The sequence below is a fragment of the Cyclopterus lumpus genome, chromosome 7, assembly GCF_009769545.1.
Source record: "Cyclopterus lumpus isolate fCycLum1 chromosome 7, fCycLum1.pri, whole genome shotgun sequence".
NCBI classification, from domain to species: Eukaryota; Metazoa; Chordata; class Actinopteri; order Perciformes; family Cyclopteridae; genus Cyclopterus; species Cyclopterus lumpus.
Window position 1 is genome coordinate 2,604,030 of NC_046972.1, and position 25,741 is coordinate 2,629,770.

The window sequence follows — 25,741 nt, forward strand, 5'->3', positions numbered from 1 at the left end:
TCAGCTTGTAAAGTTCAGCTTGTAAAGTGCAGTGCTCATACAGCAGGACCTTGCACCACACTCCCTGCTGATGAATGACACTTGTGTCCTTTTCAGCCAGACAAACAAAGACAAGCCACTGCAGCAGCTGTGTCTCAGTCTGCAGAGCAAGAGAAGCAGCCTGTTCAGGAACAGGGACGCTGCTGCTTGACCTTTGCAATTTTTTCATTATTTATGCTGGTTTCAAGTCTGTGGCATGGAAATATATATACTTCCACTTGATTGAGCGGCAATGCAGTTTTAATATTAATATTATTCATAGAAAGTGTGCCTGTTTAAAACTTTTCCCACCCACTATGATTTAAAATCCAAAGTCGGCTATGAAATCTGTTCTGAAGAACAGTATAATCAGCACTATCATGCATTGAAGCTTTCATTTTGTTGATTTTGGCGGTCCCAGTGGACAAGTCTGTGATCCCCCCTCAGGATATAAACATCACAAAAAGTGCACATGAATAACTGCAGGGCATTACAAGTGCAATGTACACAAATAAAGTTGTTCACATAGCAACTCTCTTCTTCTCTACTTGGTTGATGTCACTCCATGACACAACGGCAAACCAGCAATCCAACAAACCCCAGACAAATGTTGGGTCATTGCATCGATGCAGGGTCGCCCACATCCGCATCGTAAAGCATCTTAGGATCAAGACATCTCCACAGCTCTATTTGTAGCCAGTTAAAAGTTCCTCCCAGTAACTTTAAGGAAATAATGAGGTGGTACAAATGAGTCTTGTGCCTCCCTGTGTTGCATAATGACAATAAAGGACCCTTGAATCCTTGAGTGAGAAATGTGCTGAAGTCACACAACAGTTCTTTACTGGCCAAAGTCCACAGACAGCTGTTTTAACAATGGGAGCAACAGAACCTGATGGCTTTATTCTGATTGCCTCGATGTCCTTTTCAAGATTTTAATCTGGACCTCCTGCCATTACAGGCACAACCCCTTTTTATCTACACTCTGGCCCCATCACAGTCTGTTTTTAGTCATTATTCTCATCTTTCCAACTTCATATTCCTCTGGGCCTCCTCCCAGATTAGATACACAACCTTTCTATTTCCACTCAATTAACTTTGGTATAGGGTAAACATATTTGAGCATTTTGTTGGCAGTTAAGCAGATATATGTTTGAAGAAATAAATGGCAGTGGAAAACAATATCAATCAGAAAATGAAGCCGATTATCAGATAATCGCCCAACCAAGACGTGGGACGTGGCTGTGAGCCAATCAATAACCACCTTTCTTACACACAATCAGTTCCTCCAGCCCATGACATCTATATCATCTCTCTATTACATCGATATCAGACTCCACACCTTCATATTTTTGTTCATGTTAATTAATTAGATAACCAAGACTTTTATACCATTCTTGACTAAGTAAAATAGAAACAGGCTAAACTGTGTATTGTTCTCAGAAAACCAACCACATGCATGAAGTAAAGATCACTAATACGCCATGAGACCAGAGGCAACTCACCACAACATGACACCAAACACATTCACACTCAGGGGCAGATTCCTCACCACACACATTAAGAAGACACTTACCGACGTTGATGACGTTGGCGGACAGGAAGTGGCCGCAGGGAAGGCTGGCGGTGCTCACGAAAGAGTCGCCGTCTGTCGTCACAGTGGTCCTCGACCTCAGCGACAGGTTGGGGGAGTCGGTCACCATGGCCATTCTAGCTGCCACAGCCTCCATGACCGATGATGGATGATAATGTTCAAGGCGTAGGTGCTGACCTCGCTCCTCGAAGAGTCTGTCTGTCTCTCTGGGCTCAAGAAAGATTGTATCTCTTTTGTAAAAAAAATATTGGATAAAATCACTGGACGAAGGAGCAAATTTAGTTGGAGAGGTTCTTCAAATTGAAGTTTGGTTTTTGTAGAAAGCTGAAAGGGAGGTGGCCTGGGGCTGACTGCCTGCTATCTAGACCTGTCAAGCTGTCAGAACAATCTTCAATCCAATATTCCCAAAGCAAAAATCCCAATCCAATATTCCAAGGCTATGGAGGTCACAGAAGGACGTCTTTGATGAGAATTCCCAGACCCGTTCCAGAGGAGATGTTCGGCAAGATCCTCACATGACACGTTTTATTAGTTGATTTTGATGAATGGAATCACTCCTAGTCCAAATCATAATCCCAGTCAGGCCGAGCTGCTGCAGTCACCTACAGCAGAGGACACACAGACCGCAGTTTCTTTTTCTATTTCAGTATGTGATGAAGGAAGCATTGAGATTAACATTAAACATCACAAACCATATATTTTGTATTTATCTGTAATGTTGTTATTGGAAGAAAAAGTGAGAAATGACATTGCTTTCACTGTATGAACCAATGTGGACCATATACAACAATTATTTGCTATAAAAATATTATTTAAAAAGAAATACCAAAAAATGTGAGAGACACTGCAGCTTAAAACAACTCAACATTGACTTCTCCCAGCGGCAGTGGTTGCTATACATTTAGCATTTAATGTGGAAATCATTATCAACTAATCAAACTGTGTATCAAGATATTTGTAATTTCAGATGTAATGTTTTCTGGTAATTCAGTAAATAAAAAGAGTTTAAAATAACCTCAAAGTTCATATACTATTAAATACTTTTATTTTCTTATTTAATTGAGTTAAGTTGGAAAGTTGTTGTGCCGTAAATGCGTATCCCGATTTCTCAAAATGTGATTTTATCAAGATATGATTCTACTGGATGATAAATTGTCCTATTGAATTATCGATCAGCCACATCATCAACCCAAACAAAGGCTAAAGGTAAAAAAGAATGGTAACACACACACACACACACACACACACACACAGACTGAAGGCTTTGCACTACCTTTGTCATATGCAGTATTACTCCCCAACACCTTAATGTGAACAATATGTGGAATTTCAATTTCAAAGTTCTTTAATAGACAACAATATACAATATACTGTAATCAATGAAGCTCAAGTTATAGGTAAATCACTCAAGTCAATAACATACATAATAAGTAATAACAGTAATTGTAGTGTCCCTCTCATTGTGCCTCAATCCATAAGACGACCAGGGGTCACTGAGGGTCACTCCAAGCCCCCTTTGGGCTCTCTCAAACTTCACTTGACCTCAGGTTCCACTAGCGCTGCTGCTGCTGCTGCTGCTGCTACTGCTGCTGCTGCTACAGCACAAGTCACACGCATTCAATGATTCAGATGGCTGTGAGAAAATTAAACCCGGAGGCAGCAGAGAACTGACAGAGAAAAAGAAGATAGTAAGAGGAGAGAATCGCAAACAGAAATGTAACTTAGTGATTAAAGGATAAGGATTGCAAATGTAATGAAAAAGCACGTAAAGCATTCAAGACATTCATTTGCTCTATTTGAAGAAGAACGCTTCAGTCTACGTAGGATGCAGCATGACTGCTGCCGGTATGTTACACCACACCTCCGACTCACTTCACCTCTCCTACCTTTGTTTGCCTACCTTGCCGCCTTCACTCACAGAAACTTAACCACATAAAGATTGGATACACCTGAAAGCATGTACCTCTCCACTTGAAAGGCTCCTTTAAATCAGCTTTTAAAGTTGAAAGCTTAAACGCTGTGTATGTGATCCGCCGTCCTGGGAAGGAATGAACAATGCGTAGTGTGTGTTAGGGGGAGTGAGTCAGGGTTAGCTAGGCAAAGTGGGCCGGCTGCAGGACGTGTTGAGAACTGTTTCTGAAACGTTGGCGGTCAGATCGACTAAGCTGCAGGTCTGGGCACATCCCTGTTAGTGGCACCCCCACCCCCCCCACACACACACACACACCTACACACACACACACTCCACCTGGACGAAGGGTAAGGTGTGTGTGTGTGTGTGTGTGACTAGAGCTGGCATGTGTAGTGGTTAGTAAACGGCAGGGTGCTTTCATTCAAACTACCGTGTTCCAAACAGCCATCAGCGAACCAGAGAGGGCATCCTGTAACATGAAACATTTAACAATTCCTTTGTACTGAATGTTGCAAGACTGACTCAGATATGAGGCAGAATTGCATCCGCCTAGCGTGCTTTAATCCCATGTTCAGTCACCACATGATTATGTTGAGAAAGAAAAGTGTGGTACTATTTCAGAGCTTAACCCAACCTTGTGCCACTGTTGACAAACGGCTGATGGGAGATCCAGTGCAAACACAACAGCAATGGCTGTTCCTCACCAAATGTGCCTCTCTAATCATGGGGATTAAGGTTCCCATAAATTATCGTTTGAGTTAATAACATACATTCAAATTAAGCTTAGTATTTATCATTAAAATCAGCTCAAGGTAGACCATTGTTGCTTCTTTCTTTTTTGTACATTTTTTACATTTGGTTACCAGTGGGTATTTGTAGTGGAAATTAATCAAATATTGAGTTTGTCTTAAGGCCTGACCACAGGACACAAAAATGCAAAAAATACTCTTTAGTGAATTTGAGTTCCTTCTGGTAAAGTGTTAGGCAGTGTATATGTCTAGGGCTTTTATTGTGAAAGGTAAGAACGGAAGGAGTGGATCTGGTCTGTGTTGTATTTGTAGTAAAGGTTCAGACTATGGAGCCTTTGTGTTATTGCACTATATGTTGTAAGTATTGAATATGTCCATTCTGCACAACGTGGATGGTTGGCACAACAGCAACCAAAACACAAACAAAGGTGCGTCCTTCCAAAGACGCATCTTGGAGTGGAAATGTGAGATAACCATCCGCTCTGTCCACTTATCTTGGAATTGTTCAGATATGGAGTCCACAATGTGGTGACTTTTCCTGCACAAGTCCCACCGTTTGTTATGAGGGCATCACAAAATGATATTATCATCATACATTATGAAATAAGCCATTTTGACTGGACATTTTACGGCTGCGTGTCAATACAGTGTTGTCATGGATATCAGCCGTCAACAATGGTTCTTGTTCATGATCACAACATCCAAGATGTACAGCAGCCTATGAGATCGTACCCAAAGAGATCAGCATCCACCAGAAGACTTCTCCATTGATTGACTATTTCTGACTTCTTTGCTGTTATCAGCACTGTTGCTATTGAAATGTCAACAGTATCTTTTTACAGTATCTCGCAAACTTCTTTCAAGCATTCATGAATCAGTTACAGTTACAGTCTACATTAAAGACTACATTAGAGACTCTCAGCCCCCTCATCTCTGCAATAACAAAAGCCTCCATCCTAACCCCGCTGCCTTGTCAAACAGCTATGTCAAATAATATGAAAAATTAAGGATTGCGGATCTAAAGACTATGGGGCAATGTGTTTAGCATTTAACTCGTCTATTTAATACAATCTATTACATGTCGGTTGGTTTGTGAGGAGATCCACAACTTCTCCGTATCTCCTATTCAAACACTGCTTTGATAGCAAACATAAACATGAACATTGTTGAATTTCCACTTCCATTACAACAATTAAGTATTCTCTTCATGACAAAAAAAGAAATCTGCCAACAGTAATCACATTTCTGGCTCTATTGTATCGGGATTTTTGTTAAATATACTCCACAGACCCTTTTCCAGCTGACATCACACTTATATCACAGTGTGAGCTAAAGAAATAAAAAGCAAAGATTGGAGCACAAATCAGACTGAACAGAATTGATTTTGCATACATTGAAGATGATAAACTGTGATTAAATTGGTGAAGCGTTTCAGAAATGGAGAGAAAATGTTGTGTATAGTTTATCTTAGCCTTCTGCAGACCTCCTCAACTGTCACGGTTGCTGCAAAAATCTACCTTACAGTTTCAAAAACATGTGAAAAAGCCCCACTTGATATATGTTGGGACTTGAGACCCACAGACCTGAGACCTGCAGCCGTTCAATAGGACCCTTTCATGTGGACTATCATGGAGAGAAATTATTAATTCTGTAAATGCATTATTAATAGGCTGCTTGTGTGTTGTTCCTGCTGAGCTTTCTTCCATGTAAAAAATATTTTTGGGGAGAGCTTTTCCTTATCTGAGTACAAGAGTGGTCTAAGGACAGAGGGGGTTGTATGCTGTACCGGTTGTCATGTAACACCGTGTGCTTCCTGTGTATGTGTCTTCCCTGAGTCCCCTGGTTGTTCATGCCCTTCACCTGTGTTGTTCCCTCTTAAATATGCTTATATCTTATATATACTCCTCTGCCAGATTGTCTTTGTAACCCTAGTGTGTGCGTCGCCTTCCAGCGATAGTTTCCAGTGTCGGTTTTCCTTTGTTTTGTGGCTTTGCCTAAGTAAATGACTTTGCTTTTGCCTCACCTCGTCTCCTGAGTCTCTGCTCCTGCCTTAGAAGCGTGACATGTAAAGGTTGCACATTTTGGATTTTGGATACTGGGCTATAAATTCACTTGAGTTACCTCTGAATACATTTTTGTTTTACTATTACACTACTAGTGCTACTAATAATAATAATAATACATTTATTTTAGCGCTTTTATAAAGTACTCAAAGGCACTTTACATGGTTAAAAACTGAAACAATGACAGCAAGAACAATATTTCCCCACCAAATGTATATATCTGGCCACTAAATATTGGGCCATTTGCTATTGATTTCTACCCACTCACGCAAACGGATCTGGGAAGTCCATTTGTGTAGGAAGCATTCACCATCTTTGCTGATAATGCCCTTGCTTAACTTAATAGACTATTAAACTCCATCATACTTTCCGATGACAAACTGGGTGCGTACACTAAGTGTGTCATCAGAGTTCATAAACTGTAAATTGGTCTATTAATCAAATCATTACTTTTAAAATAATGCTTCTTTCTATTGATGCGCAATAGGCCAGCACCGTGCTGGACTTTGCACGTACTGTAATGAAACGGTAACTGTCAAACATGTTAAAGCAGATTGCTAAGAATAAGAAAGAGGTGAATCATATCAGGACAAATGTATAGAAAACACAAGATTTCATAGGAGAATCTGCTCGGAAAGACCTCATGGAAATTACAAAATCTTCCAGAATGATATAGAGAAATGAATGCACCTCTAGGATGGTGAAGACGCCATTTAAACTCAAAGGAGACGCATGGTGGAATTTACGAGCTAGCAAGCTAACTAACCAGTTGCTAAACAAGTCGGAATTTGAATTATGAATGTTTCATCCACACACTCACAGCGTAGAAAGGCACATTGCTATTGTAAATAGACAAAGTAGTCAAATAAACACCTTTATGTATATTCTTTTATGTTTTCTTTCCGTTTTCTTTATGATATAAGACACAAAATATGCAGCAGTTTGGGATAAATTCCAAAAGTGGGGGCCAAGAGCCTACAGGAGGCGTCTGCAGTCCAGCACGTATGGTAAATGGTAAATGGAGCTGTCTGTACTTGTAGCTCTTTTCTAGTCTTCCAACCACTCAACACACTTTAACACTACATGACATCATTCACCCATTCACACACTGACAGCTGGAGCTGAGGTGCCACCTGCACATCAGGAGTATCTAACATTCACACACAGACATTTGGGGTGAAGTGTCACATCAACATGGGCTAGCGTAGCTGGGGATCGAACCGCGAAGCCTCTGTTTGAAGGATGACCCTGCTCCCCCCTGAGCCACTGTCGCCCACAAGCTAGCTTAAACTATGATGATTGAAGTTTACATGTTGACGTTTGGTCTAACCTCACACCCAGGACATGGTCTAACCCCAGGACATGGTCTAACCTCACACCCAGGACATGGTCTAACCTCAGGACATGGTCTAACCTCACACCCAGGACATGGTCTAACCTCACACCCAGGACATGGTCTAACCTCACATCCAGGACATGGTCTAACCTCAGGACATGGTCTAACCTCACATCCAGGACATGGTCTAACCGTACACCCAGGACATGGTCTAACCCCAGGACATGGTCTAACCTCACACCCAGGACATGGTCTAACCTCACACCCAGGACATGGTCTAACCTCACATCCAGGACATGGTCTAACCTCACACCCAGGACATGGTCTAACCTCACACCCAGGACATGGTCTAACCTCACACCCAGGACATGGTCTAACCTCACATCCAGGACATGGTCTAACCTCACATCCAGGACATGGTCTAACCTCACATCCAGGACATGGTCTAACCTCACATCCAGGACATGGTCTAACCTCACACCCAGGACATGGTCTAACCTCAGGACATGGTCTAACCTCACACCCAGGACATGGTCTAACCTCACACCCAGGACATGGTCTAACCTCACATCCAGGACATGGTCTAACCTCACACCCAGGACATGGTCTAACCTCACATCCAGGACATGGTCTAACCTCACACCCAGGACATGGTCTAACCTCACACCCAGGACATGGTCTAACCTCACATCCAGGACATGGTCTAACCTCACATCCAGGACATGGTCTAACCTCACACCCAGGACATGGTCTAACCTCACATCCAGGACATGGTCTAACCTCACATCCAGGACATGGTCTAACCTCACACCCAGGACATGGTCTAACCTCACACCCAGGACATGGTCTAACCGTACACCCAGGACATGGTCTAACCTCACATCCAGGACATGGTCTAACCTCACACCCAGGACATGGTCTAACCTCACACCCAGGACATGGTCTAACCTCACATCCAGGACATGGTCTAACCTCACATCCAGGACATGGTCTAACCTCACATCCAGGACATGGTCTAACCTCACACCCAGGACATGGTCTAACCTCACTTCCAGGACATGGTCTAACCTCACATCCAGGACATGGTCTAACCTCACACCCAGGACATGGTCTAATCTCACACCCAGGACATGGTCTAACCTCACACCCAGGACATGGTCTAACCTCACATCCAGGACATGGTCTAACCTCACATCCAGGACATGGTCTAACCTCACATCCAGGACATGGTCTAACCTCACACCCAGGACATGGTCTAACCTCACTTCCAGGACATGGTCTAACCTCACATCCAGGACATGGTCTAACCTCACATCCAGGACATGGTCTAACCTCACACCAAGGACATGGTCTAACCTCACATCCAGGACATGGTCTAACCTCACATCCAGGACATGGTCTAACCTCACATCCAGGACATGGTCTAACCACACACCCAGGACATGGTCTAACCGTACACCCCACCTCGTTCACTTCGCTCGGTTTCTGCCAATCGGATTGTAGCTCCGTCACTTCGAGCTAAACACTCAACAAAGTCACGACTGTTTGCTGTCCTGGCTCCTCATTGGTGGAACGAGCTCCCCATTGACATCAGGACAGCAGAAAGTCTCTACACCTTCCGTCGCAAACTAAAAACACATCTTTTTTGACTATACCTTGAATAGGGAAGGTAGAGCCGTAGTAACACTTTAGTAGCACTTAAATGTCTCTTACTGATAGAACTTTGTAGTTTAACTTTATCGAAGAAATTGTACTTGCTTGATTCTTGTTGTTCTGAGTTTTGACTCATGGTTTAATCCACTTATTGTAACTCGCTTTGGATAAAAGCGTCAGCTAAATGATATGTAATGTAAGTTATCCAGGAAAGAGTTACTGTGTTCTGGTTTCCCTTTTATAACCAAATGTTGAAGTGCTTTAATGACTATTCTCCGGCGAGTGAGTTTCAGAGCTAGCTTAAAACGTATGTATGTGGTCATACCATGGCTGTGAATGGGGGAAGAAACAGTTTGAGAAACATGTTATGTGTAACACAAACTGAACATCATAGACATTTTAATATGTGACTTTGAGAGATTGAAATGTGAAATATTACTTCTAGGATAAACTATTGCCTTGTGAAATTTTCTTTTCTAGTCACAGGCATGTTTTGCATTTGGTTTAAAATTCTTTGCCTGGCCTCAGCACCAGTTCTAGCTTCTGTAGTCTAACATATCTGTATTACAGTATATGTGGGCTGTTACAGATAGCTAGTAGCTACACACGCCTTATGAAGAGTAATGACTGTAAAATGGAACAGAATAGTTCCTGAGGGCAGTAACATTAAGCTGTGGGTCAACACCCTTTTTCTTGCTTAGTACAGCGAGTTAGAGACAGGCTCAAGCACGGCCGTGCACTTCACTCTGTTTCACAACACCAAGCCCCACTGGCTAAATGTGTGTGCCGTACAGGGGACGTCCAATCCACAGTGGCTGTACTTAAAAGTGTCAGAGTAACAAGACACCTCTGATGACTGAAGTCTACACAACCACAATGACAGCCAGAATCATGCTTTAAAAGTGCTGTCAGAGGGTGAGTCAGCCTGCATCAGCTCTCTGCGGAGTGTGTTTCAGCTGCCAGTTTGGACACTTGTCATGACTGTCTTGATACACATTCTGTCCTCTGGAGAAGTTTAGTGGCTGCTGGAGAGAGAGAAAAATACTTACAATGGAGTTTCAGTGCTGTGCATGTGTGGTTTACCCATCTTTTGGGGTCATTAATCTGATTACAGTCACGTTGTGGGGACTTTGTCAATGTAATGTCCCAGAACTGTGTGTGCGTTTGTGTGTGTGTGTGTGTGTGTGTGTGTGTGTGTGTGTGTGTGTGTGTGTGTGCGTGCGTGCGTGTGTGTGCATGCGTGTGTGTGTGAGTGTACACAAGCAACAGGGTCCACAATTAATAATACATTGATCAAGAGAGCATTCCAGAAATGAGTCCTAAAACCCGGAATTTACTTTTTATGTCTCAAAGTCCATGTTTTTTTGGTTAAGATCTGCGCATAAGAGAGGTTAATGTCTTGTTCTACGACATAAACTATGTCAGTAACTACTCCTCTCTGGAATCTAGAAACTTTTACATGTCTTAAAAAAGTCGGTTGCTAACAAGTGTCTAAATGAGACCACTAAAGGTCCTCACTAGAACACTTCCTTTAGCTTAGTGGTGGTGAAGTCATGTGACCGTGGTGTTCGTTTATAGCCCAATGTTAGCTTTTCCCTTCATTCACGCTTCAACAATCTTTAAGCGATGGTCACTTGTGAAGATTATCTTGCTGAACAAAGCATGTACGTATCATAAACCTTTGTTTGCCACAGAGTTTATTTTCTGCAATAATCCAAAATACAATGCAAGAAAATCCTATTGGCTTTTTGTGGAGGGAACCAGTGATGCTGACTTCCTGCTTGGCCTACAAAGAAACGTCATCCCTGCAGCACTATGATTCTACAAGGTTAAGCATGAGCGCATACAGTATCAGTCAGTAGTTACAAGCCAACAGTCAAAAGCCAACAAACACAATGGCCCTTTCTTCCACATTCCCCACCTCACTGCTGCTTCCATACAACACATGCACACACAATGGGATCCATTCAGTGCACATCATTTGCAGTGGTTTCACAAAAGTGTGCAATCAGTGGCACTTAAGATAATGTGCATGCCAGTGAAGCGCTGCTGAATGATCATCGAATATAACCTTATTATTGTTATTTTAACAGATAAAAGGTGCAACGTTTATTACAAGTGTGTCATTTATAAGGCACATATATAGGCCCTACAATGGCCTATACTGTATATGTGCATTGTCTTGACAACAGTGGTAAATGATTTGCAGGATCCTTGGTAAAGAAACAACATCCAGCCCAGTCAAGAACACTCTCTAGGAGGTAGGCATATCATAATCCATAATCCATCATAATCCTTTAGAGCACCTTGCATTAAAATGCGTCTGGTATCCAGATTGTATTGACACATGAATTGAGATGATTATATTTACAATCGGCATTAATGTGTCCACATTGAGGCGGACTGAAAAAGCACACAACCGTCTCCGTGCATTGATGCCAGGATATCAAAATCTAATTTCCCTAGTTTTCCCATCAGTGTCCCCTCTTATATGCAAGATATTAAAAACAGGTTGTTGTATGAACATGAAATGTGCTGAGGATATTCATGGTCCACAGAAGTTACCTCCTAAATTTTTGGGGAGGCCTATTTTCCATTTGTGTACAATTTAATGTAAGAATTGCTGTGCATTTTAGTTAGTTCATTCATGCTCCCCAGAGGATGGACGCTTTCCATTTTGTTCACACTATGAGCTTCCCTCTACAGCTCAGGGCAAAATAAAATTATGAAATTGCACTCAAAATATTGATATTCTAATTAGTAGAATTTATTGAGCACATGTATGCTCTTAAGGGGATGAACCTTTTTGATTTTAATGACAAATTTCTTCATTTTTGTAATACTATCGAATAACAACATTATCAATACGTTGTTTGTTTCATCCAAGGATGAATCCTTGCCATTTGTATTCTATAATCCATATTTGTCGCAAAGGAACCTTTTACTTTAATCAACGTATATTTCTGTTGAATAAATGGAAAGAAAAATAGCAACAGAAGCAACACACTTTCCTCTAGATAGGATTGTTGAATCTCTCTGGTCTTTATCCCAGGTAAGATGTTTTAATTCTGTAATATCCCTGTGACTGAGCCGAAAGAGGCTGAGAACAAGAACCCTGCTAAAAATCAAGCCTCACAAAGGGACAGAGAACCAGCTTTCCCCATCAAACCACACACACGATCATACCTGTCAAGGCTGGAGGATACAGTTGGCCAGCAGAATGTCACAGATTCTATTTTACACACACACACACACACACACACACACACAGTTATTGTATTCCTCGCTAGGATGAAACCAGATGAAGAAAAATATGAAAATCCTCAGACTGGGTGCCAATTCTGCTGTTTACAGACAATATGTTATTTGGTTTTATACTTAAACAAAAGTGTGACAGACAAAGAAAAGCATTGGAGGCTTGCTCACACAGCGACATCACTGCATGGCAGAACTGATGCTGCTTTGCGCTGAAGAAAAGGTCTCGAGAACAGCAATGTCCGTCGGCTTCTGTCCTGGACTGCTGCTTACCACATCTCTTTCTTATGTTTTAATTTCTTTTGGTGATCCTCTAACTTTCCATTTAGCGACATCATCGGGTCAAAGTTTTCATTTGTCCAATGCTTTATTTTTTAACACTTTCCACCTCGTCACATAACGATGCCTTTGTCAGACCCAGGGGCGTCCAACAAACATCCTTCAGCCAGAAGGCTGCTGTTCATTCCCCAAACAATGATCTTTTATAAAAACCTAACCAAGTAGTTGCCTGTTGCCTGAGTTGTTTACTGGAAACAGAGAAGTTCATTGTGATAAGACTTTATCCATGTAACAGGCATACATTGACATGTGTGACTATTCTTCGTAAGAAAACACACAAACAACTAAGGAGTAACTTTCTTCATGACTCTCCATGTTGTCTGAGCATCTAACATCGGCTCGGATGTGTTTACCAAAAGCCTGGCGCGTTTCATACAGACGTTGACGAGCGCCTGGAGCATCGGTACCGGACGCCGAGGGGCAAAGCGTCAGTATCTGATGCCCTGGGAACTAGATCAGGCTGCTGGTTTATGATCAAGCTCACCCTAACATGTAATGTTGTGGAGAAGTCACAACTATGGACCTTTATTGCTTTACGTTAAGATAATTATAAAATCAGCATGTCCAAACAGGTTTGTTTATGAAGGCCGGGTTGGAACAATCTGTCGACATGTTTCTCAACAAAAAAAAAATGAGACAGCTGCAACTCATATAATATGTGTTTCAAACTTTGATTGTGACTCCTATTTGTTCATCATGTAGTGCTAATGTTATTCTGTAATATGTTTCTGTGTTACGAACCCAAACATTGAAGGTTACAGATGACTGTTTCAGACTTTGCACTCCCCAACCCCCCCTCATTAACATCCAGATTTAAGTGAGAATCAACTCAGACAATGATTAATAAAACTGTCACAGGTACCTGTTTTACTGATATTGGTGAGATGACAAAGTTCTACAGTCATGGAAAAACGTCATCATCACCATCACCAAAGGTAGAGAACCTGCAGTTTGTGAATGAAAATCTGATGATGATTTCCAAGTCATATATATATATATATATGACTTGGAAATCATCATCAGATATATATATATATATATATATATATATATATATATATATATATATATGGTCAACCAGAAGATCCAGAGCAGTCAGCAATGTGGGCACCGTATTGGAAAAGGTCAGAGTGATGTAAAGTAGAGAAGTATTTGGAAGAGGGAAAAAGGAAATACACAACTCTGAAAAGGTCAGGAAGTGTGTTCCAAACTAACAATGACACTATTGGAGTTTGTTTTTGTTTTTTGGGGCATAGGTCAATGATATTCCCTCATCTTCAAAGAAAAAATGTGCTCTATACGTCTCAGAATGTCAATGTGATTGTGTCGCATTTCACCCTGCTCTCCCTTTCATCTAGATGTGCTGCTCTGGTAATTACACACTTCAGACTTATTCATTGCTATTCCCACTGCTCAGTGCTTAAGCTGATATTCATTTTGTAACGTAATGACTGCTGGGTGGTGTCACCATACACTACCCGCACGCTGTCACTTGTTAATTTCCCAATGAGCCAGTAGAATTTAAGAAGTAATCTGTGCTAATGGTTCAGAGTATATCTGTTTAATGGCAGTCTCCATAATAAAAAGCCTTTCTCAAAATACATTCTGAACACAGCTTCTCCAGTCTCTCTCTCACACACACACACACACACACACACACACGATTGGTTCAAGACAAAATGTTCGTCATTTTCGTAAACGCCGTGTCGTTTTCTTTCTGAGAGTTAGATGTAATGCTGCATTCCTTTTGACCTGAAAAGTTGTAATTTCCAAGTTCCCAGTTGCTAATTTTAACTGGAACGGCCCCTAAAGTCTTATTTCTGACTCTTTAAGTCGTTAGCAGCATAGGCCTCCTGTTATAAGCACGTCTCTCTTAGTTGAGTCTCATTAAATCACCAGCACGCGGTACGATGTTTACTTTTAGTTGGGTGTTTGTTTGACCCCAGCAACCCGCCCTGGGTGGACTACCTTGCACTTTGTTTCACCTCCTGTCTGTGTGAATGATGTGTTTCAGTTTGAGGTTGTGTCACTCAGGTTGTAGGTGTCTGGAGACACCTGGAGTCGGTCGGCATCCTTCTGGATTCATTCTTCATATATGTTTAGAATGTATCTATAAAGTTGTCACCCTGCTTGTCCATACAGTAGTTGTATCATGTTGGTGTGTTCTGTACACACATCGATGCACATCTGTCCGTGAAGGGAGAGGGATCTCCTCCGTTTTCCCTGGTAAAGGTTTTTGGGATGTATAAAAAAAATGGACTTGACTTCAAATGACCAACTATTTGCTATTCATTGGAATGAAATAGAGCATTTGAATCCGCTGAGAAAGATGCAAATGACACGTCACACATGAGGAAGTATGCACTTTGAACAGGTTAACAACTGAGAGGGATTACACATACACAGTCAGGCAGAATTACGGAAACTCCGTCTCTAGTAAATCATCTGAAATGTATTTGTGACAGCGTGTAAAAGCTTTCTTTTCTACACAGCGGATACATTTATCTTATTGTCTCAACACTGTAAAAGACCCCAAAAAAACCAAATCAATACATGTACCAAAGCCTGACGGATCTTCTTCCACCGTGCAATAGAGCTCCATTAAAAACACATCAGTGAGCCACTCTGTTTGTTGGTTGACGTGTTCCATCATCATCATGAACACACACGCTGTAGTTTATTGTGACACACCGTCTTCCTGAAACAAAAACGAGACCAACAAATGTGGATACATCCACCGCTGAAAACAGTCCCCGACAAATGTGGATACATCCACCGCTGAAAACAGTCCCCGACAAATGTGGATACATCCACCGCTGAAATCAGTCCACAACAAATGTGGATACATCCACCGGTGAAAACAGTCCCCGACAAATGTGGATACATCCACCGCTGAAAACAGTCCCCAACAAATGTGGATACATCCACCGCTGAAATCAGTCCCCAACAAATGTGGATACATCCGCCGCTGAAAACAGTCCCCAACAAATGTGGATACATCCACCGCTGAAAACAGTCCCCAACAAATGTGGATACATCCGCCGCTGAAAACAGTCCCCAACAAATGTGGATACATCCAACGCTGAAAACAGTCCCCAACAAATGTCGATACATCCACCGCTGAAAACAGTCCCCGACAAATGTGGATACATCCACCGCTGAAATCAGTCCCCAACAAATGTGGATACATCCACCGGTGAAAACAGTCCCCGACAAATGTGGATACATCCACCGCTGAAAACAGTCCCCAACAAATGTGGATACATCCACCGCTGAAATCAGTCCCCAACAAATGTGGATACATCCGCCGCTGAAAACAGTCCCCAACAAATGTGGATACATCCACCGCTGAAAACAGTCCCCAACAAATGTGGATACATCCGCCGCTGAAAACAGTTCCCGACAAATGTGAATACATCCACCGCTGAAAACAGTCCCCGACAAATGTGGATACATCCACCGCTGAAAACAGTCCCCGACAAATGTGAATACATCCACCGCTGAAAACAGTCCCCGACAAATGTGGATACATCCACCGCTGAAAACAGTCCCCGACAAATGCGCCACATTCTAAGGTTTGTTAAAAACATTACCGTTATCATATTTAGACTTTATACTTGTAAAACCATTTATAAAAGGTGTACCAAGTGGCCCTGGGATGACGGAGGACGTAACGTATTGAAAGACGGACTATATTGTCAACAAGGGATTTGTTGACAACAAGAAAAACATATTTTAACCTTCAAGTCTCTCCAATGCAAATAGCGATGGATCATTATGATAAGGAGGGCCAGTGAGTTAGTGATACTGACATAAAATTATGAGTTAATCTCCGAGATCTATGGCTCCTACACTTCCCACAGTGCAACTCGGTACTGTGTTGCATTAGAACCCTCTGTGCCTGGGAAGTGTTGACACAAAATTTTCAAAATGCGTCGTCTCCCAGTTTACGGGTCGTCATTTTAATACTATCGTTTGGAATGTTTTTACAGGCTGCGTGTCACACCTACATGATGAATAAATTGATTTTAGTAAAGAATCCCTAAAATGATACTTTAAAAAAAAGAAAGAAAAAACGTATATTTAATAGGTAGCACTCATTGTGCGTCACCAGAGTCACCAGAATTTATAATGCATGAATGGGTGTATTGATTTTCCAAGAAGGGTTCAAAATAATGTCTCCTTTTAGCCTGTGGTGTATTTTTCTGATGCAGGCCAGTTGCTGACGATGTATTCATACACTGTGAGTGTGCACCACCATGCAAACCCGTTTGTTTGTTGTAAAAAAAACAACCATATGACGTTTTATAAGGTTAAAGCCTTATAAAATGTCATATGGTTCTTTTATTTACTATGAATGTCTGTCTTTCATGAGTGCACAGTAGGTAAAATATCATGATGTCAAGTTGTAAAGAAGGAACAGCATCCAACAGACTGCACAATTCCCTTCATGTGCCTGTATCTCCACGACGACGACTACTCCTGCTGTCATAAAGAAGGGAGGATAAATCACACATGTTGATAGCACTTTGAGACCGAGTTGTACACACAGAACGTGACGGAGGTAGTTGTTTGAAGACTCAATGAAAGAGAACCAGAAAACCTGGCAAAGTTGTGACGTGGGAGTGATTGTTCAATGATGTTCAATGATTTTCAATGTAGGTTTGAGGACGACCGCTGAATGAAGGGTTTGTTTTGATCAGACCAGAGCTGGGGATTGTTGGACCAGTGAAAAGAGCAGACAGAGTGTTGACATAGTTTCTGTAAAAGTTTGAGTGTGTTTTACAGTCTGCGAGGTAAAATCATGGAAGTCGTGTGGCTTTGAAGAGTTGATTTTATTTAATAGGCCTACATGTTTTCAATCTGTTTCCATTGGAGGAATACGCAAGAGAACACTTGATATTAAAATGATCTAACCATAAATTACATATCAATTCCACTCCCCCAAAGCTATCATAACAGACATAAGAAATTACTCTGGTGACGCACAATGAGTGCTACCTATTAAAGTTAGTTATAATGTATTGGTTGCTATCGGGATGTAAGAGAATTACAACAAATACAACAACAACAAAAGGATTCTAAATTATGTATAACCCACCCTCGCACTGAGCCATTGATATTAGTATTATTTTCACCGGTGCGTTTCCCACTACGACAAGTCAACATTTCAGCTTTGAAAAATGTCCACTGGACACCAAAGCTCCGGCCTTCATAGAACCTCCTGGGGGTCCAAGCAGGTCCACAAACCCGAAATGCACCGAAGACAACCAGCGCTTTGTTTGCAAATGTGTGTGTGTGTGTGTGTGTGTGTGTGTGTGCGTGAGTGTGAGTGTGTGTGTCAGTGTGGATCTCAGACATGTGTTTGATACCACAGCTGAAACAGATGTTGCCTGAGGTAGTTATGGAAATAACTTGCTTTGTGTCTCCTCAGCAGGTGTTGCCTCAGCTCACCTGCTGCCTTCCAGAGGACCGACCAATTACGCTTCAAGTCTCTTCAGCCGAACCAGAGTGTAGACTGCAGAGGGCTCAAAAGGAGAACCTAATATATCTTTTTGTGCATTTACATGGACTTTTTATTATATTGTGTCTGGACCTTTTCACTTGGTTAGTTTTATTCTGGCTTTATTTCGCTCCATGGCATTTTGTATTGCTTTATTCATATTCATTGTGAGCATTATTATTATTATTTATTTTTTCCATTCTTGCTCACCAACTCCTGTTCCCTGACTGGTGTTCCCTGTGTGCTCAGGCGATAAGAAACAAAAAAAAAGACCAACGTTTGATGGATGTATTCGGTGAAAACTCTCCTAATAGGACTGCAACGATACGGCACCTCAGTAGTTGTGTATTGGAAGTCGCAGACTTGTGATAACTCCACACAAGCAAGCTGAAGTGTATCTGTTATCATCACTCCGACTGACTTCTGTTGGCCCTCTGAGAATCTAATCTGCTCCGCTCCGATACGGTGAACATAATGCACCTGATTCATCCAATGTGTAACACACATAGAGAAAACCTTCACCTGACCTGACCGGTGCTCGGTCCAAACACAATCAACTTCATTCAGGGGGATGTCCTGAAAACCTTTTAGCACCATGACGGGTCCACTTTATAAAAGGTTAACCACAAAGTACAAGCAGCAACGTTGTTCTCAGCCTTCCAAGTCCAGTCCTGTGTGGGCCGATGCCTTGAAACCATCTCACACGGCAAATACAGCTCGGTGTTGAGTTACACGGTGCAAGCAGCCGGTCCAATGTGTGTCTTACCTGTCGAAATCCCAGACTCTCCCTGTGTGCTCTTTAGTGGTTTAGTCCAAGCGGCAGAGTGCTCCCCACTCGGTCCACCTCCCATCTGCAACAAGTTACAAGTAGCTCCCAAGTGAAGAGGAAAAAGGAAAAGCCCAGCTCCTCCTCCTCACTGGGAGCAAAGTTCAACTTCCTGGTGAGACGGACTGTTGATATGGTTGTCACTGTAAAAGGATAGGAGAGGGCTTATAATGGGATGTTCTCTGTAGCGGTTATTGTATACCTGGCTCGCTCTGGGAGCATGCACTGCAGAAACAAAGGAAACTGGTTCCGCAACTTTCCGGGCAGATCACAGCAGAGCTGCCTGAGCTGTGAAGCGAACGAATGAATGAAGGAGTGCACCGAACCTACTAACACAGGTTCAAGAGCGCCTTGTAGAAACTTGCACTTTGGCTCATATAAACACTGGGTTTGTAGCAGCAACATAACGTCATTAAAATGAGTTGATGATATTGGCACAGCCTGTATGGATATTGGTCATGAAATAGGTTATTCATCGGGGTTATGTTTAATCCATCCAGTGTGCAACATTTAACTATTTAATGAGCAACTTTCATGCTGGGACATAAAATGTGCACATAGTTTGATTGAACGGGTAACTTAAAGGATCAAATCTGTAAAATCATTTTGAGACCTTTGTTTTGCGTTAGTGTTGGGGGAGCTTATGATCTTTAAAATCCTGCCTATGAGCCCAACGGTGTTTTCTTGTTACTTGTGGCTAAATTACATTCTTATATTAATACTTAATATAGTATGTTTTACACAAAGGCCTGTCTTATGACCTTAGAATAAACCCACAGTGGCAATTCAAATTAATTACATATATAATAGGGTCGTACTCCAGCAAGAGAAAAGGTATATGTATAAGTATGCTGTCAGCATGTATCTATGTGTGTATACACACACACACATATAATATATATATAAATATATATAATAATACTTCAAACTTATATAGCGCTTTTCTAGACACTCAAAGACGCTTAAATATATTTATTATATTATATATTATTTATTCAATATTATATATATATATATACACACACACACAAGTAGCTATTATAATATGTATTAATAAGTAAAATACAAAGATTGATAATGAGACCAAAGTCCCATTCTTTTTCAAATATCCAAAAGTTAAAAGGGAGTTCATCTCACCAAGTCTAGTTGAGAGTGAGCATGTAGTGCCTCCTCCGGCCAGTAGGTGGCACTGTCACTTAATTATCTGTCTGTTTAGTGGGTTTTCAGAGGCATCAACTTCCTATTTGTTTCCTGGATTAACATGGAACGTTTTGAATGTATCTGCATGAAACTGTAACAATGATAACTAGGCAATATTAGTGCATACTCCGACCATGCACGTTATCAGGACTGAGAGTCGCACCACGGGCACGAGACAGCTAGCTTCTCTCGCGGTGGGCTTTTCGCAGCCCAGTGGCCTCGTGCACGTTTGACAGCCTTCAGCGGACTGTCCAAATACAAACCAAATGCCGCTCGCTCCCGCGAACCAGTCCCAGTTGATTCGGTCCAGTCAGAAGGACGAATATTATCAAACCTTCCTGAGAAACAACGCCAACGAAGCCTTTCAAACACTCGCCGGTGAGTTTGTTCAAACACGCTGGGAAACGTTAGCATTCGTCTTCTGGTCAGCGAGTTGACGTCACTTTAGAGGAACGAGGGGCGCTCTCTTTTATCTATGTATCTATTCGACGTACATCGAATACACCGGCCAGTGACGTTAACGTGGGTCCTGCTGTCCACGGAGTGTTTCAGTGGACTTTAAACTGGAGAAATAATGATACTCATAATTACTGAACACGGCCATGCATTGGTTCTGACTGGGAAAGTGTCATAAATTGAAACGCGTTTGACTAGTGAACGTATGAATGTAGTTGATTACCTCTGCGCATGCGTTGATCTTTGAGACCCAAACCCCAATGCTCTGTCTGCCCAGTCTCGCACTACTTTTTCCACAAATTGTTCAAGTTTATTTCTGTAGGATCCAAAAGATGGCTGGACTGGAGGAGAGAGATAGAGCTGCTGTCAGACCTCGCATACTACGGTTTGACGACATTCTCAGGTAGTTGCCCACCAAACCAACATGACATCTAACTTTGCTTGATGTGCGTTTTATGAGCTGTTTTATGAAGAAGTAATTATTGCGTGTAGGTTACCAGACCCTGGGCGAGGAGTACGTCAACATCGTCCAGGTGGACCCCACTAAGCGCTGGGTCCCCTCCCGGGCCAGGCGGTGCCTCTTTGTCCTCTGCCGCGCCTACTTCCCTTACCTGGTGGACAAGGTCATGGTGTGCCTGGAGAACGAGCTGGAATGCGGGCAGGAGAGGCGCGGCGGTGCCGGGTGGCGGCGGGCGACGTCCTGGCAGCGGTGGAGCCTGGAGTCGTGGCTGAGGAGGTGGATGCAGAGGGCGGTGGGGCTGCTGTCGGAGCCCCAGAAGAGAGCATGCGTGCCCGCCGTGTTCGCCCTCCACCAGGGTTTGACCCTTCTGCACCGACTCCACGCCGCTCTGTTCTACATCAGCGGCTCTTTCTATCACCTGTCCATGAGGGCGGCTGGTATCAGCTATGTAGGGGATGTTTTTTGTCATATAAAAATACTATTTACATGTTTTTATTGTAGTTTAACTTTTTACTTACACGCTTATGATAGGACACACGAGTGCCCATTTAATCCATAATGACTCACAACGTATAATCATTTCGAAAGATAAAGAAGACCACGACAAACTCAGTCATATCAATTTCACACAGTAAACCTGCAGCTTTCCCCAAACTGTGTTTATAAAAGCTGTCATTTTGTCTGTCAACTAACTAACTCTAACTCTGTCAGAAGGTAGTTAGTTAGTGAGTTTATCATTCGTTGAGCAGGCAGGGTGCCGGTATGGGACATGCAGTAATGAATATCTCTGTCCCGAAGACAGTTTGTGCCATGTCAAAATACACTGTATTTGTGTGTTAGTAAAAATCCTCCTCTGTCCTCCGTGTGTGTGTGTGTGTGTGTGTGTAGCTGCATGTGATGGGGCTCAGCACTGACGACAGGGCCGTCCGGAGCAGCTACAGGCTGCTGGGGGCGCTGTCCCTCCTCCAGCTGCTTGTCACCGTGTGTCTGCAGCTCAACAGCTTCAGACAGAAACATAGAGCCCGGCAGGAGTGGAAGATCTACAGGAACCTCAGGTAGCGGAGCTTCTGGTCTTTATCACGGCAGAGTTTTAGAGTTCACACTTCGATATTTCGGAAATGATATTTCTTTTTTTCTTTTTTCTTTTCTTTTTACAGTCATTGACATACAACCTTAAAAAAAACAGTCACTATAGTACGAGTACTTATTTAAATATATATACTCACCTATGTGCATGCATACCTGTATACACACGCATATATATATATATATATATGTATACATACATACTGTGTGTTTATACAAAACAAGTATTAATAGGATGGAAAATATATACACAATAATAAATATTATTTAATTTTTATTCCAGTATTCGTCAGCACAGACCTGACAGTTCATTAAAATGATTATGGTTCGTGATGGGATGCCATAATATTTTACTGACCCCAATGCCAGTATCGATTCTTTATCTACCCTTATTGATTCCTGATCTATTTTTCTGTGTGGAAGAGAGAGAAAGTAGTCGCACAGGTTTTCAACATCAATGCATCTGTTTTATTGTCTCTAAGACACCGGTTCTGGATTCCCCATCGATAGATAAATTATGGTCAGATAATTTTCTTTAGGTCCACGACCACCTCACTGAGTGAGTTGTAAACAAATGGCGGATGCCGATTATTCATCAACCATCTCTAAAGACCAAGCCACTGCTGGACTTTAGTCATGAAAGTGTTGTGTATCAGTAAAAAGAATGAAACGCATGACTTGATCTTCGGTGCTGAACTCCCTGACCCGTCTGTCTCCAGTCCTCAGCGCGCACACAGAGCCGGCCCCCGAGCTGCCAGCTGCATCCTCTGCCTGGAGGAGAGGAGACACTCCACTTCCACTCCCTGTGGACACCTCTTCTGCTGGGAGTGCATCACAGAGTGGTGCAGCACCAAGGTCAGGCTCATGGCATGAATATAATAATGTATATAGAAATGGCATTAAAACACTTCAGCTTACGAATATTTTTATTGCATTCCAGAAAGGACTCACACATCTTTTTTTAGTAACTACTAATGTCTCCCAGCAGAAATGAAGGATAAATAAATGAAAAATAGCAGCATCGCAAGAGTCTGTTTATTTGTGATAATGCCTGTATATTTTAAATTCGGCTCTTATTTCTAATTTTTCTCCATGATAACGAGCCAGACAGCTTTTTCACGTCACTCTGGTGAAGATATTCATTATCATTCTATTATTTTGATAATAGAAATTCACCACAGTCAACCTTTTTCTTTAATCATGATCCGCGATGTATAATCATATATTGTCCCATCTCGAGATGAAACAGCCTTTGAAAATCAAGGCTACATATTTCTGTACAGCTGGAATACTGAACGTGTCAGATTGGCACCAAACGAACATATTACTTTGAGAAGGATCACATTTCATCAGCAGCAGTAGATTTTTCTCAGATGTGGTAGAATCTGCCAGTAAAATATGTGCTTATCATCATATGATGCATATCAGTTATTTGAGCTATCAAACGAGCAGTGCAATACCACAGCCTCTGGTATTTTGGCACATAAGCAGATACATGTCATCCACATTGTATCTGCTTATTGATTCATGTCATTCACATTGTATCTGCTTATTGATTCATGTCATCCACATTGTATCTGCTTATTGATTCATGTCATCCACATTGTATCTGCTTATTGATTCATGTCATTCACATTTCATATCTCCGGCTTCGATCGGTGGCCGACCGATCGAAGCCTCACTCGTCACTATTGGGAGCTTCAATCCAGTGTGCTGAAAGTTCTCCCTGCACCTGTGCCTTTAGCGTAGGCTGGAAGAGCCATTTTAAGAGCCATTTTAAGTAGCACTTAAATGTCTCTTACTGATAGCACTTTGTAGTTTAACATTATTGAAGAAATTGTACTTGCTTGATTCTTGTTGTTCTGAGTTTGGACTCATGGTTTAATGCACTTATTGTAAGTCGCTTTGGATAAAAGCGTCAGCTAAATTACATGTAATAATATTCATGTGAAATTATAGGGAATAAATCATATTTCTTGCTGCTCACATTCATGCGCTCAAGAGTAATTGGACAATGACACACATTACAATAATGTTAAATGTGATGTAAAAACTAAACAGGAATCTTCAAAATATTCAAGTTTTTCTGAGACGGCATCGTTGTGTATCACGATATCTTTATTTGATATCATATATGATTCTTTTGAATATTCCATTGACGATAAGTGTGTTGTGTTGGACGTCCCTCAGGCAGAGTGCCCCCTGTGTCGGGAGAAGTTCCAGCCGCACAGATTGGTGTACCTGAGGAACCACAGCTAGAGCCACAGGAACATGTGACGAGACCAGGGGTCAACCAGGGGTCAACCAACGGTCTGAGAAGAGATGCTGCAGTGCCTTTAACCTTTATTCTCTCAAATGGTCTTCAGACCATGTTTAATCAAATGTTTGATTGTATCAGTCGAATCTTGTAAATATCACTTTTAATTAAATTAAAACTTGCGTGGCAAATGTCCAAATAGGTCTGTTTTATTTATGAGGTTGTTTGAATACTTTAATTGGGTGTAGTCGCCCTACGGAATTGATCATCTTAAGTATATAAAGTGTACAGATTACTGTTCTTGGTCACATTCTGCCTGGTAGAAAACCTGCCACTATTCTATGATGAAGAAGTGATAGCATTTATGATAAATGTATTTCAAGTACAAAGTCATTTGTATTTGATGGACTGAGAAATAGTTTCTATCAAAATGTTGTAATGATCTGTTCACCTTTGCCAACCAGACCTGTGCAAGTGGGGCATAAAGTGGTTCAAACTTGATTTTTCTATAACCATAAAGCCAAACACATAACGTGTAACACTGGTTGCCCTCGATACGGAACGGGTCTCGTCGTCCTGCTGTGTCCCGTAATGCCAACTGACCTGCACTGCCTCTGTTACGAAGGAGGCTCGGATGTTGTTGTCTGTCAGAAAAGAAGATCTGTCCTCGACGTTCACCAGCTGCAGCTGTTTTGAACTGTGTCTGTCTGCTGCAGAAGCTGGTGATAACGACTTGGGCTGAACGGCAATATGTATGTAATAATGGAAAATCATTATCACGCCGATTCGAGGTCCAAACACTTTCTCCTTGCGACGCTGACAGCTGGGACTACTGGGTCTGTCTGGTAGATGCCAATGACTTGGCGGGTCCATCCCATTTGATACTGCATCATTGTGGTGGTCATGTTGGTGCATCTGTCCTCCAGAGTCTTTTGTAAGGATCTTTGATGGTGTTGTTCCAAGACTCTCATGTGCCTGCTGCAAGTGGTCCATGATTCCGCTTCATAAGCAGCGTGGGGAGGACAACCGCTCTGTAT

The 25,741-nt window shown here is 42.0% G+C and overlaps 2 protein-coding genes across 2 annotated transcripts in view; one reads left to right on the forward strand and one right to left on the reverse strand.

Annotated features, from left to right (window-relative positions):
* LOC117734015 (1-phosphatidylinositol 4,5-bisphosphate phosphodiesterase eta-2-like) overlaps positions 1–19,284 on the reverse strand; it is a 176,811-nt gene extending 157,527 nt beyond the window's left edge. The window contains 2 exon segments of the mRNA XM_034538039.1: positions 1,592–2,211; positions 19,186–19,284. Of these exon segments, the coding sequence (XP_034393930.1) occupies positions 1,592–1,745 (154 nt within the window). The 5' untranslated portion in view covers positions 1,746–2,211; positions 19,186–19,284.
* A 1,188-nt stretch (positions 19,285–20,472) lies between these two features.
* On the forward strand, positions 20,473–24,899 carry pex10 (peroxisomal biogenesis factor 10). The gene is made up of 6 exons (XM_034537159.1): positions 20,473–20,823; positions 21,224–21,304; positions 21,394–21,809; positions 22,250–22,416; positions 23,167–23,302; positions 24,638–24,899. The coding sequence occupies exons 1-6, from the start codon at positions 20,712–20,714 to the stop codon at positions 24,704–24,706; spliced, it is 981 nt and encodes a 326-aa protein (XP_034393050.1). The 5' UTR covers positions 20,473–20,711; the 3' UTR covers positions 24,707–24,899.
* The last annotated feature ends 842 nt before the right edge of the window (positions 24,900–25,741 follow it).

Excerpts from the sequence above, each read along its gene's own strand:
- pex10 (XM_034537159.1), top strand. The coding sequence starts at position 20,712 with ATGCCGCTCGCTCCCGCGAACCAGTCCCAGTTGATTCGGTCCAGTCAG. Across the intron at positions 20,824-21,223 it reads AGCCTTTCAAACACTCGCCG|GATCCAAAAGATGGCTGGAC; the intron begins GTGAGTTTGTTC and ends TTATTTCTGTAG. Across the intron at positions 21,305-21,393 it reads CGGTTTGACGACATTCTCAG|GTTACCAGACCCTGGGCGAG; the intron begins GTAGTTGCCCAC and ends TATTGCGTGTAG.